At 45.3% G+C, this 13389-nt stretch overlaps 1 protein-coding gene across 1 annotated transcript; it reads right to left on the bottom strand.

Moving 5' to 3' along the window:
* Positions 1-1220: 1220 nt before the first annotated feature.
* On the bottom strand, positions 1221-6145 carry LOC310774473 (uncharacterized protein ENSP00000382790 homolog). The gene is made up of 2 exons (XM_083634548.1): positions 4219-6145; positions 1221-4107 (listed from the first exon to the last, which is right to left on the bottom strand). Exons 1-2 carry the CDS (start codon positions 5957-5959, stop codon positions 4100-4102), a joined length of 1749 nt encoding a protein of 582 aa, XP_083490674.1. The 5' UTR covers positions 5960-6145; the 3' UTR covers positions 1221-4099.
* Between the last annotated feature and the right edge of the window lie 7244 nt (positions 6146-13389).

The following is a 13389-nucleotide window of genomic DNA, read 5'->3' as shown; positions in this document are numbered from 1 at the left end:
ACTAATCGTTGCAGCTCTACTTAAAATATATATATTTTGTATTCTTTATTGGTTTTGCAGTTACGAAGACGTACCAAACAAAAAACAGTTCAGGTCCCTCGTTCAAGGCACAGCCAGTTCTATAAACATACAAACATGCCAGAGAAATATGAGGGGACAAATTAAATATTTTGTAAGGTACAAATATTGCACACACACCCACAAGCACCCACCAACCCATCCACGTCCACACACAGTGGGCGCAATAAGATGACTAGCCAAAATGTTTATAATGGCATTACTCAAGTTCAATGAGAGGGTGGAAAAGTGGAAGAACAAATTAACATTTTTGAATAGAATTAATCTGTTTTCAGCTCCTGAATGGACTGACACCAGCCCTGATTTACAGGATAATCTCTCAATTATATTTAGTAAGTGGATGTTTCCTCTGTGTAGTGCGTTTGTTTCTGTTTTTCTAGCGTTACCTTTTCATGTTTGTGTGTTTCTAGTGTTAACTTTTCATCGTTCATTTTGTTACATGTTCATTTTAACTGCCTAAATAAAATATAAGTTGTATAACTATAAACATTCTCTATTCTTGTTCAATCAGCATACTGTAGTTAGGAAGCCATGGGTATATTTCAGGGATGGGTGTAACAAAAACATTGATAGTCAGAGGACGTTATTGGCGACTGTTGTATCTAATAGGTGATCAATGTGTCAGATATTAAATATGACATATGGCAATGTGGGGTCCAGGGTCCACCAAGAGCCCCTGACCTTGAGGGGGTTCCAGCAAATTGATGGTTATTTAATTTACAAGAAGTTAGACCAATCAGAGAATTTAGAAAAATGCCAAAATCATAAATAATAAAAAGATGTGGGTCAGAGGGAGATTTTTTTTAATCAAATGGGTATGATATGAAAGGTTGAGAATCACTGATCTAGGCCCCAGAGCAGTACTTTGGACATCTTTGTCACCTCAGAGCAGTACTTTAGACATCTTTGTCACTACAGGTGTCTAGCAGGTAGCAGGATCTTGCTCAAGCACCCTATAGTACAAGTTTCATCTACTGAACAGTGTAAACTAAAAGATGGACATTAGTCCACAAATGAGATGTGGCTTCTGGATTTTACACACTTCACTGTCCAGTGTAAATGATATTAAACTCCTGATAAATACTTCAAAAGAATCTTTATTGTTCTAATGACACAGACAACTCTGTTACATCTGTAATGGACAGTATAAAAACACTTTATAACGAAAATATACAACAGAAGTTTAGCACCAGGGACTTCAACTGAGGGGTATGTTTTTTTCTGTCACAAGACTGAGCCATCCCCCCTCCTGTGTTGAAATGGCAACCATAATGACATACACACAAGGGCAGTCAGGCACACAAGACACTACAGGTGTAAGGTTTGACCTATAGACAGACATCTTGGACTTGCCCTCTAAATGGAAGGCAGGTAAACAATATTGATCCAAGATTCGTGTTAACTTTCCAGATCAACTCTGTCCCTGTCTAGCACATGGCTGGATAGCAAAAGAGAAGTAGGCCTAGTTGAGCCCCAGTGGAGGTAGGCTTCTCTTACTGCAGACAACGGGAACTCCTAAGAAAAACTTACAACAGCAATACTACTCCCACCTGCATTTTAACAATGTCTGGACATTTTTAATAAAACTAATTATGACTATTAAGAATCTGTTCTTTCTGGGGAACGAAGCAGGTGGGAATATATGGGATGTTCCTATAGCAGGGGTTTTCAAAGTGGGAGGCGGGCCTCCCCAGGGGGGGCTCCAAGCAGTTTCAGGGGAGGCTCTGAATGGAAGTGAAAAAATATAGTTGGCATTCATTATCAAAAGGAGATCACATAGAATAGCCTAAATGTGTGTGATTTGGGTAGATAGTTCAGAGATAAAATCATTTTGTGGAATTTTACTATTTTTTCCACTTTCACCGAATCAGAAACGACATGCCTTCAGATAAACCTTTTATGTATTTGGTGTAGTCTGAAGTATGTCAAACAGCAATATCATGCAATGTTGGTCAAATTGCTGAGAGCCTATGGGATCAAATGATCATATGATCCCATAGGCATCCAGGAATTGCGCACGAGAGGGGCGCCTTTTTCCAAGCTTTGTCTGGGGGAGGCCCACAGTCCTAGACTTTGAGAACCCCTGTCCTATAGCAATTTCCTTGGGGATCACAATACATGGCTATAACAACTTAAGTATGATGCGCAGCGTAAGTATGATGCATCCCAACTTCCAAGCCATCAGTACTTGTGACAGTTGCAGTTCAATCACATCCATTTGTCTGTCAGCAACAACATAAATTACTACATATTGATAGATCACCTGGGTTTGTATTGCACGGTTTGCACCTAATAGATTCTCTAGTTTTACAGTAGGGGATGGTAGTGGGACTGGATGTGCAAAATATGGGGGTGGATTGGGTGTAGTAGTGGGATTAATAATCTCAGACGGAATAGTGCAACAGGTAAATCTGACATTGTATTAATGCTTTGGGTGAAAACAACGAAGATATAATCACAAACAAGACAGATCCCACAAACCAACACATTAATGAGAATCTACATTCTACAACTGCATAATGCCATTTTCTTCACCATCAACATACCTCTCAGCATATCGAGGGGGTGTAGGGGGTAAAACTATTATCATTTACAGCATGTATGTTTGTGCCAATGGTGTTTCAGAGTTGAGGCTGTTTGAAAATTCAATTATACTTAAAAGGAACTAAGAGTACACAACTTTATAGCCACGGCACATACACACATACAGTTTAGGGCAGGGGTGTCAAACATACGGCCCGGGGGCCAGAACCGACCCACCCAAGGGTCCAATCCAGCCCAATTGATGACTTGGCAAAGTGTGAACATTTAACTGAGAAGTCCTTGAATTCAATGTGATGCACTTGGGAAGGCTAAGAGGTACCATGTTTCAGGAGCAAGTCAAATGGTATTTAAGCCTATTCATGTTTTTTGTATTCATCACTAAATGATACACTATTTTCAAGTACCCTCGACTATAGAGAATTGCAGTTGCCGTCAATTGTAATGCAGTTAGACAGTTGAGATAACCCTGTGTGAAAACATGTTCTTAAAATTTATACATGTAATTGTTTACACTAAAAGACACGGGACGAGATGGAGAAGTTATGGAGATGTTATGTCTTAAGTCATTATGCATTGATTTTCTTTGTCTGGCCCACGTGAGACCAAATTGGGTCGTATGCGAGCTAAAATGAGTTTGACACCCCTGGTTTAGGGCGTGGAGTTTTTCCTCACCTATTGATCAGGGCCTGGTTGCTCCAATGGATCTTTTCACCCAAGTATGTTTGTGTCCAATGGCTTACAATGGAACAGTGATCTTAGAATCAAAGATATGGGAAACAAGGCCCAGATCCTCTTTGTAGTCAAATTTTAACAAGCTTTCTGTCAAACTGCATAATAAAAATAAAAATAAAAAACACGGTAACAAATAAATTATATTCCCAAGCTGGAATCAAAGCAGTGCCACTGTTAGTGTGGGTCACTCTTTGTGTAAAATGGAAAACAGACACTCACCTTGTAAGTGATGTTATGGAGTTGTGCATCTGTGGTGTGTACGCAGTGAAAGGAAACATATATAAACAAAAACCCAAACTTACTGGTTCCAGGTTGAGCCTTAAGAGACAGACAAGACATGAAGGAATTGTCTGGAAAAGGTCCTGGCCCTAATCATGTCTTGAGGGAGATGGCACTGCCCTTATGCAGTCAAGCTTTGTCCTTCATTCAAAACAGCCTTTCTGACACTGTAGAAGCACTCATCCCAGTTTGACGTGCTCATTTGTTCTACTATACATGATCAAACAGAGAGAAAGGCAAGTTGACATTAAAAAAAGAAAGAAAATCTGTACATACATATCCACGGACTTGAGCTCGTTAAAAATAGTGCAACCTCAAGCTTTTGTTAAGTTAGACTGCTACATAATTGCTGAGTGTAAGACTGGACCATAGTGGGATGGTCCGTCTACGTGGTCAGCTGAATGTCCAAAGGCACCACGTTTAACCACAGTCTTTTTCCCAGGATGGAGGAGGCTTCACACTTCAGTTAGTTTTCTGTCAGATAGAAAAGAGAGAGCAAAAGTTGACTTGGTAGTGATTTGAAACTGAAGATTGATAAAAGACGACCACTTTAGTGATGTTCAAAAATAGGAGCAGGGTAGTTACCAAACACAAAGTCACACCATCTTGGCCCGGTGAGGCCCCTCATTCGCGATTGTCTCAACATTTTCGCAGGTGGTGGTTGTGGTGGTTCAGTGGACACAACCCCAGGACTTTTATATTTGCCTTTTTGCCTCCCTACCGGCACCTCGTCCTCCTCCTGGCTTGATTTTGTTGCAGGACTCGTCGGCTCTTTCGAGGCGGTTGTCCTTTTCCTCTCAGTTTTCACAGCTTTAACGACCCCTAGCAGCTCTCCTCTCCGTGCAAAGCGGATGGTGGAAAGTGAGCCATCGTCCAGTGTCACGGTACAGGATTCCCACTCTTCCTCTTCAGTTGACTCGTTGTCGGGGGAGTTGATTTTCCTCAGAAACACCCGGCATTCCTTCAGTGTCTCAGGACTCCAGGCTTTAGAGCTGAGTCTGTGCTCTTTGGGTACAGCCATAGGCTCCTGAGTTTGGTCAGCAGAGCTGGTGGTACAACTGTTGTCCAAGTCGAATGACTGTTCCGTTTTCGATCGGGAGCATGCTTTATGTCTTGCTTGTGGTCCAGTGACGACATGACCATTTAAACTACTCGCAGCTATCCTCCATTTTAATTCCTTCCGATTGTTCCCTTGCCTTTTAGGCCACTTCTCCCTTTCTTTCCGTATCAGGAACCTTGCCCTTGCCCTTAGTAGAGTGGTCTGGTACTTGCCGAGAGCTCTGCCTCTCCACCATGGGGATCCTTGGTTGAGCCTGCCAGGTGCAAACCTGGGAGTGAAAAGTTGCCGTTTGATTTTATCTGTTGAGAATGACACACTGTTTCTGTTCCTCAGCCTCTCGTGGGCTTGGTGGTAAAGGCGGGGACTCTTTGGCACACTTTTGGCAAACTTCTTGATGTGTTTACGGAGTCGCTCTGCCTGGGGACTAGGACAGACACTTCCTCTGTTGGCAGAGCGAGGGTAGTGCATGAGTTCGTAAGGGTTACGGGAGCTTGCCTGCTTGACAATGGAAAGAGACTGGGTCTCTGTCGTCTGCATGAACCAAGAGCAAAGCTGTTGCATACTACAAGAGCTCGGTTTATCAGGAGGGCAGTCAAACAGCATGCGAACCACAGAGGAACGTCTCGACTTCTTGGCAGATGAGCTGGCTCCTTTAGTACTCGGCCTGGATCGAAAGGACGCTTCTTCCTGGTTCTCGACAGTATCGGAGACCCAGGTGTCGGAGACCAGTCGTATTCGCCTGGCAAGCTCCTGGCCGAATGTCTCTTCCTCGGCTGATGGTGCCCACCACTTTAGCGTCTCTGTTGGGGGAAAGATGGAGTCTGCGGACACCCCTGCTATTCGGCTCAGGTGCTTACAGATGCGCTTCCTCTCCTGTCCGAATGGCCGTCGTTTCTCCCCCGAGGCGTCTACACCGGCGTGAGCCTCCTCCTGCTTCCTTTCATTGCTGGCCTTGTTGAGCAGAAGTTTTTTGGAGCGCCGCAGCAGAGCCGTGCTGTGGCTGTAGGACCTGGAGGTGGAGGTGGCGACAGAGTGCAGCAGGTAGACTGAAGGCTTCCTCACCCTCACTGAGTGACGCACTGCTACAGGGCCATCTGAGTGTCGGTCTCTACATTCACCCCTGGCCTCTATCCTCCCCTGTGTTGGACTACAGTCACCGCTGGCTTGACGGTTGATTGTCCAGGGCTCTTTGGCAGATTTGAATACTGGTCGGAGTGCTTTCTTGTGACCTAATGTTTCTGGAGACTGCCTAGCGTCCCTATTCATCTGAATTTTGCGTTGTCTAGGAGATACTGTGGTTACGGTGACTGAGATTCCGGAGAATTTAACTTTGGCAGGCCTCCCTGGTTTCCTTATGGGCAAAGCACCGTCAAGCTTCTGACATTTGATGTTACTGCTGGAATGAGGGGCAGACTCTTTCACAGGTCTGACCAAGTTCAATTCGGACCATTCTGTTGAAGCGGCTTTGATAGTGCTAGAATTAGAGTCCGGCGTTAAACTGCTTAAGTCACTGTTTTGGCCAAATGCTTGCCAAGCATCATGAGCAAGAAGTTCTGTTTGGAGCTGGTCAAAGCCCTCAGAAACCATTCGTTTGTTTCTCCTTGATCGCCCATACACTACTGTTATTTTGAGGTTCTTGTTTGTATTCTCCTCCATGTCAGATCCTGAAACTACATTTGCTTTTTCTGCATTTGCCCCAATTACCGAATCAAGAGCCTTCTGCTTACGTGGTCGACCAACTGGCCTCTTCACTTTCTTTTCCAGCTGTGGTCCCAGCTTCTTGGGCCGGCCACGCCTTTTTGGAGGAGTGGTTTCATGGAAAGACAGCAAGTCAACTGGTGATCTCTGGTTTTCAGTTTCAGCTGCACGCTTAGGTGGAGTACCTTCTCCCGATCTTCTGGTACCTACTTTAGGTGATGATGAAGCTGACTTGGGGGGTGAAGAAGCAGACCTGGCTGACTTGGGTGGTGAAGACGCAGTCTTGGGGGGTGTTGAGGCAGATGTGGCAGGCGAGGTAGCAGACTTTAGTGGTGAAGAAACAGATTTCGTTTTTGAAGTGGCAGACTCAGTACCCTGGCTTTTGTTCTTTTCAGGTGTCCCTGCCCATGAAGACTCCTCATATGGGTCAAATGGCTCCTCTGGTTGTCCACTAGGACCAGAGGCTGCCGACTTGAGGCTATATATAACTCCATCCTTATTCATCACTGGTGACACGTACATGAGTTTGATTGGGCTAAAGTATTGGATCTGGGAGTTGGGAAGGTTCTGAGTACAAGTGGCAGAACTAGCACAGCTGGTGACACCCAAATTTACGGGATTTCTAGAAGCTGTTTTTGACTCTGACTCCTGCAGTTTTTTTGGAGATGATCTTAGCCTTCTGTAAGGCCTGGCTGCACAGTCTCTGACGTCTGTCCTATTCTCTGAGCTGTGCGTAGTAGGACTCTTCTCTGTGGCAGCCATAGTGAATGGAATGACCTGGTTTTGATCTTTAGACTCCATGTAAGATGTTTCAAATTGTTCTTCAGGTGTTGATTGCAAGGCAAGCTCCCCTGTGGGCTTAGGAGAGGATAGAGGGGCTTCTTCTCTGGATTCAAGCTGGATGTCCTTAACATCTGGATTTTTGGAGAAGTCATCCAAGGTGCTAGAGTCTTTTAGTGCTTTCTGGTTGAATATGCTCTCAGAGAAACAAGCAACAAAGTACATCTTCCTGGGCTCTGTGACATAGGAGGAGAACCGTTGTGGCGGGACTATATTTCTCCTAGATTTCCTGGAGTCGTTTGACTGAGACAGAAAGCTGGACATCTTCCTCCCTCTGCCTGGCCTATGGTAAGCCTTACCTCTGTCTGGTGGTCTTTCACCATCACCATCATCGCTTTCATGTGATGGTGCTTCCTCTAGATTCCTGTCATTTCCAAAATGGCTACCCTCACCATCTATGTCACAGGCCCGACTACACTGTGTCACTGAGGTTGTAGTCAGTGCCACTGTCTGTGTCTGTAGCCCCTCTCCTTTTAAGCCTGGGGTGTAATGCTTGCTCTGCAGCTCAGTGGTGGGTATTTGGGTATCTGGGGCAATTTGTTCTTTTTCCTCAGAGGCTATCTCCATTTCTCTCTCCTCTGCTTTAATTGTCTCAATTTCCCCTGTAACTATAACTGCTTGTATCTCTTCCTTTGCTTCACCCCTCTCCCTTTCTCCAGTGAGAATGTCCACCTCTCCCCCCTGAACCCTTTCAATCTCTGCATCGTCCATTTCTTTCTCCATCCTAGATTCTTCACTGATTCTACCCGTTCCGGTCATATTCTCGGTTTCTCCGTCTTCGGTGATACTGCCGTTTCCAGCCACAACACTTCCAATCCCTGCTACTTCCTCTCTGATTAGGTCCATCTCCAGTTTTGCAGCAAGACCTTTCATTCCTTGGATCTCCATTTCTCTCTCAGGCTCCTCTTTAACTGGAGTTGTGTCTGATGAGGAGCTCGATGTAGGCGAGGTAACATTATTGCCATCTTTCGATCTACCTCGCTTTGTTAGTGCCCCCTTTCTCCTGCAATACGACGGGTCATACATGGCAAGCTCCCGTTTAATTTGCAAGGTGTGTCTTCGGGTTGAGGCGTGATCAGCGGGCGTTGCCATAGCAGCGAGCACTTCCTGTCGCCGGCGGGAGCGGGTATTAGGTGACTTGGCCTCATTGTCGTCATGGCGGTGAAACAGCTCGCTGAGGTTGTAGTCACTGTCACTGCCTGTGTGAAGCACTGTGGTGATGATTTCACTCAGATGGGCGTCGGCGTGAAACTGCAGGGCCTGATTGGCCGAGGGAGACGGAGGTTGCTCTTTTTCAACGGTGTGACTGGCTGAGGGAGTCGGGGGCGGGTCCTTCTCCAGAGGTCTGATAGTCTCCAGTTTCTCGCTGAAACGATCGACAACATCCTGCAGTAAACTCCCGCTTGGGTTCTGCACTGCTTGGTGACTACTTGGAGTCCTACACTCCAGCTGCTCTTCGTCTGTGGTCGCATCCAGATTTACGCCCTCGTGACTCGCATCCATGAGACTCTCTTTAACCACTGCTGGGAGGGACAGGCCAGCTCCATCCTCGTGTCTATGGTGAAGGAGGGAGGGGGGCTTTTCTTCCGTTTTCCTGTCGATGTCCGAGGAGATGGGGGAAAGTGGGGGAGGCGAAGGGCTCTGCTCTCTCTTCAGGACAGGGCAAGGAGGATCCCCGTCTCCACTCCCGCCCTCTACTCCATTCCTGACCTGAGCGAGACGGGCGTGGTTTGAATAACAGGGACATGAGGGTGGGGTGTGATGGTTACAGCAGATCGACGAGGCAGGGCATAAACTGGAGGGAGAGCACAGTGAGGGCGATTGGGGTAACGAAGGAGACGATCCAAAAGCACAGACCACGCTGTCAATGCGACCTACAGCCAGGCTTTGGTAGGAAATGCAGTGGAGGGTCTTGAGGCAAAACACAGGGTAGGCCGCCACCCTGCAGCTCTGCACACAGCAGCAGCCTGAGCCCTGGGGGGCTTTGCCTTTACAGTCACCGAAAGGGTAGTGATGGACGCTACAATTAGACGTCGAGTCCGTTGGATGGTAGAGGGCGTTACCGTGACCTTGATGATCACAGTCGGCAAGAGGGTAGTGAGTGCTGCTGCTGCTATGGGCTTTACATTCACTCAATGGGAATGGCGGGGTAACGTTATCCTGTGGCGTTACCCCGCAGTGACAGCAGGGGGAGTCAGTCTGACCGACAGGTCTGTGAGGGGTAACGTTATCCTGCGGCGTTACCCCGCAGTGACAGCAGGGGGAGTCAGTCTGACCGACAGGTCTGTGAGGGGTAACGTTATCCTGTGGTGTTACCCCACAGTGACAGCAGGGGGGGTCAGTCTGACCGACAGGTCTGTGATGGAGGAACGACAGCAGTTGTTGGTGGCGTGCCAGCTTTAGGATTTGGTAGAGTAGAGAACGGTGTGCAGGGCACAGTGAGCAGAGGACAGCTTCCAGTGCAGAGCTCTGTGGACAGCGAGTCGCCCGCCTCCCTGGATCCCCCAACTCTTCTGTAAAGGTTGGCAACAGGAAGCTAGAAGCAGGAAATAAGCAGAAATACAAAGATAGGAGGTAAGGGGGCTTATTCATAAGCAAGCAACCTGTTCAGATAGCATACGACAAATAGCTACTCATGCACAGTGGTTCCCAAACGGTGTGCCGTGGGATTTTGCGACAACCAGGGGTTAAATTGAGCTGCCTGGGGGCCATCAACTACAGCTGGAGAGTTTTATTATTAAACATTAATTAAGTGTCACTATTCTAAATGATTAAACCCAGAAATGACATAAATAGGTCTGTCTGAGGGAATTTACCTCACTCTCAACACAACATGAAACAGTTTGACAGAGTTGTCATAGCACCGTTTTTTTTTTTTTTTTTTAAGTCTGAGACTGTGGGCCTCCCCCCCCCCCAGACAAAGCTCAGAAAAAGGAGCCCCCCCCCCTGCTCAATTCCTGGATGTCTTCCTGGATCATCATTGATTATGTTATTTGATCCCAGAGACACTCAACAATTGAGCCAAGATAGCCTGATATTGCTGTTACTTTAGACTACACCAAATACATAAAAAAGTCCGTCTGAGGGCATTTATTTGTTTCCGACACTGGGGAAAGTGGCAGAAAAAGCATAAAATCCCCCAAAACTACTGTATCTCTCAACCATCTCTTTAACCAAATCACACACATTTAAGGCTATTCTATGATCTCCTTTGAATAACACATTTTCACTTCCATACACTGAGTCTCCCCTGAAATTGATTGAAGCCTCCGACTTTGGAAACCTCTTGTCATAGCACATTCCATAAGATTTCAAAGCGAGCTGCAGGACGGGCAAGGCTTTGTCACCAATATTCCTAGATCTAGTGGACTTGGTTGCACAGATAGTACTTTTCTCTTATGATTAGATCAGAGATAGGCTATAACAAATGTAGCGTTGTCAGGCCATTTTGCCCACATTGGCTAAAAAAAGAGGGCTTCTAACAAATAGTTGGAAGGATTACATTGGTTGAGTATAGATATGGACGACAAATTAAATTCATTGTGGAATATAATTGACCTGGAATTCTTTCATATAATTCCCGAGTGTGATCTGTGCAATTACTGCACCCATATTCCCCATCATAGTCTTGGGGAGCATGAGGCATATTGTGAATAGATTTGTTTTTACAGACTCGTGATGTGATGCCACAACGTATCAATGAGTTCTCTTCTTCTTCCCTGCAGATTCCTAAGTGGAGCATAGTGCAGCGACCACACGACGCCAACGGGTTCCGGACGACCGTCTCTTTCGAGGAACCCCCCACCAGCTTGCCGGGACAATGTTTTTGCCGTTTCTCGTATAGCAAGTGGGTTTTGACAGGGTGGGATTGCTGCTAGCAGCAATCCCAGCAGTACTAAATTCCCATATAGATTTCAGTTTAGGAAAAAAAATGGTTTTGGACCGGTGTGCAGTTACTCTTTAACATACACGTGTTTCCTTTGTGAGACAGGGCCTTGCACTTACTCCTTACCATGGATGAGTAATTCCTTCAAGTAGGCAATAACAAGAGAAACAAACTGTAGTCATTAACAAAATGCTACCAATGACTAAAGGCCCACGCGCACAGGGAGCGAATCTTGACGCTCGTCATTTGACGCGCATCAAGATCTGCCCCTATAGCGCACTGCAAGCGTCAGATCTGAAATGTATACACCACAGAATGACAGAACCATCACTATTTGGGGGAAAAGGCCACTCATTTATATGTAATCAGGCACAATTGACCGATTAAAAAAAAGTTGTTATACCTTAGTTTTGAGCCCCTGTCATAAGCCTCTTCTAAACATGAACTGCGGATTATAACCGTAGAATCAGGTCTCCGACTATCCGCCGCAGTTATACCCTGCTAGATATGACTCAATAAACCACTTAATCACTTTCTAAACATGGGGAGAAGCTCCCGCGCGGTTTGGAGCACAGTGCTGCTGCCTACTGCAGAGGAAAGGTAGGCCACCAAATAGGCTACAATTCTCTCCTCTGCATCAATATGTTTCGAATGCATTTATTCCTCTAGTATTCTTCTCAGAGATCGACTTTGCAGCGGGAAATATAGCCTTTTGTTCGGCACGTCATTCTGGGCAAGCTTGGGATAGAAGCTGTTGGATCATCCTACCCGTCTTGTCGGTCTGCCGTGCAGAGGGGGAGAGAAAAAAGGCAGCGCTGTGGGGGGAAATTATGCAATTCTGTCCAAATGTATTCTAATCTCATCATGACATCCAGGGATAGGCTATGTTTTGCTAGCCGATGTGTTTAGAACCTTATTCTCACGTTGTAGTCTTGCTAGTGTAGCGTATTAATGCCTGCTGTATTTAAACTGCCGTGAGAGTTTGAGGAGCGCTACTTATCGAGACAGAGACGGGGATGGAAGTGGGCAGAGAGGGAGGGGGGGGGGAGCTCAGAGGCTTTGGTCGCTGCTGGAATCTCATTTCGATGCTCGAAAATCGAAACGGGTTCGCTGGGATCTGACGCTCGCTGTGCATGTGGGCCTTAAGACCTTCAACCTTCCTGATGTTGGTCACATGATCAGAGGGCAACTGGATATGACAGAAGTGCTTTATTGATGAGTTGCTGAAGGCAAACGATAACATTCTGCTGAAAGCAGAAGAGAACGATTGTAGCAACGCTCAAAAGCAAAGGTACTGATGATCAATACAACATCACCTGACAACCTAACAGATCAAAGGTAATGATGATCAATACAACATCATCAGACAACCTAACAGATCAAAGGTAATGATGATCAATACAACATCCTCAGACAACCTAACGGATCAACGAAAAACCAAACCATCTTTCCAATAATTGAATCAGCGAACTCAGGTGTGCAAGCAAAATCGTCACTATAAAAAGCAAGTCCTTGATCTTAGAGTAACACACAAGATCCATTATTTTTGCTGAAGTGCTAAATTTGATATTGGTATTTCCAGGGAAGCCAAGCATCTACTCCAGAACTTGACAGGGTTGGGGATTTTAAGACTATTTAAATAATTTAAATATTCTGTAGTGTTAATATTTTGAGGTTGGTGTAACGAATCAAAAGATTTAAAAGATAATTTAAATAATGCATCTTAACATAAGCACTAATCAACCACAATGTTTAGCAAGGGGAGTAAGCTCAGGACAAAATAAATTATATATAGGCTAACATTTAAAAGCCTTCATGCAATTGTAGCAATACACGTTTCACATTGCATCAAAGTGCCTCATTACAAATCAACAACTACAACAATCAAACGAGTAAAATCACAGTTCTGAAGCACAATCAATAAATAAGTATGCAGCAACAACGACACACAACATTTTCCCACTATTAAAAAATGCTTATAAATCATAGTGCAAGAATTGATTTATGCATAAATAGCTGATTTACGTTCAGTCATTTCATAGATTTGTCAGCAGTTCAGTCCATGAATAATAAAAGTAGTAGTAGGAGGCTTCATTAAAAAACAAGCCTAGTAACAGTATGGAGGAGTGTTACAAGAATATACTGCAATTAAAGGAGAATTTCGTTTTTTTTTAACCTGGACCCATCTCCTGGCAATAATTATGATTTGGCCACTCACCCAGCGATGTCCGCGGCTTTTCTGGCCGTCCTAGCGTTGTTTTGAGATCAATAG

The sequence above is a fragment of the Poromitra crassiceps genome (genome assembly GCF_964638095.1).
Source record: "Poromitra crassiceps genome assembly, chromosome: 4".
In the NCBI taxonomy this organism is placed as follows: domain Eukaryota; kingdom Metazoa; phylum Chordata; class Actinopteri; order Beryciformes; family Melamphaidae; genus Poromitra; species Poromitra crassiceps.
This window is presented reverse-complemented; position numbering and strand designations above follow the sequence as displayed.

Excerpts from the sequence above, each read along its gene's own strand:
- LOC310774473 (XM_083634548.1), bottom strand. The coding sequence starts at position 5,959 with ATGAATAGGGACGCTAGGCAGTCTCCAGAAACATTAGGTCACAAGAAA.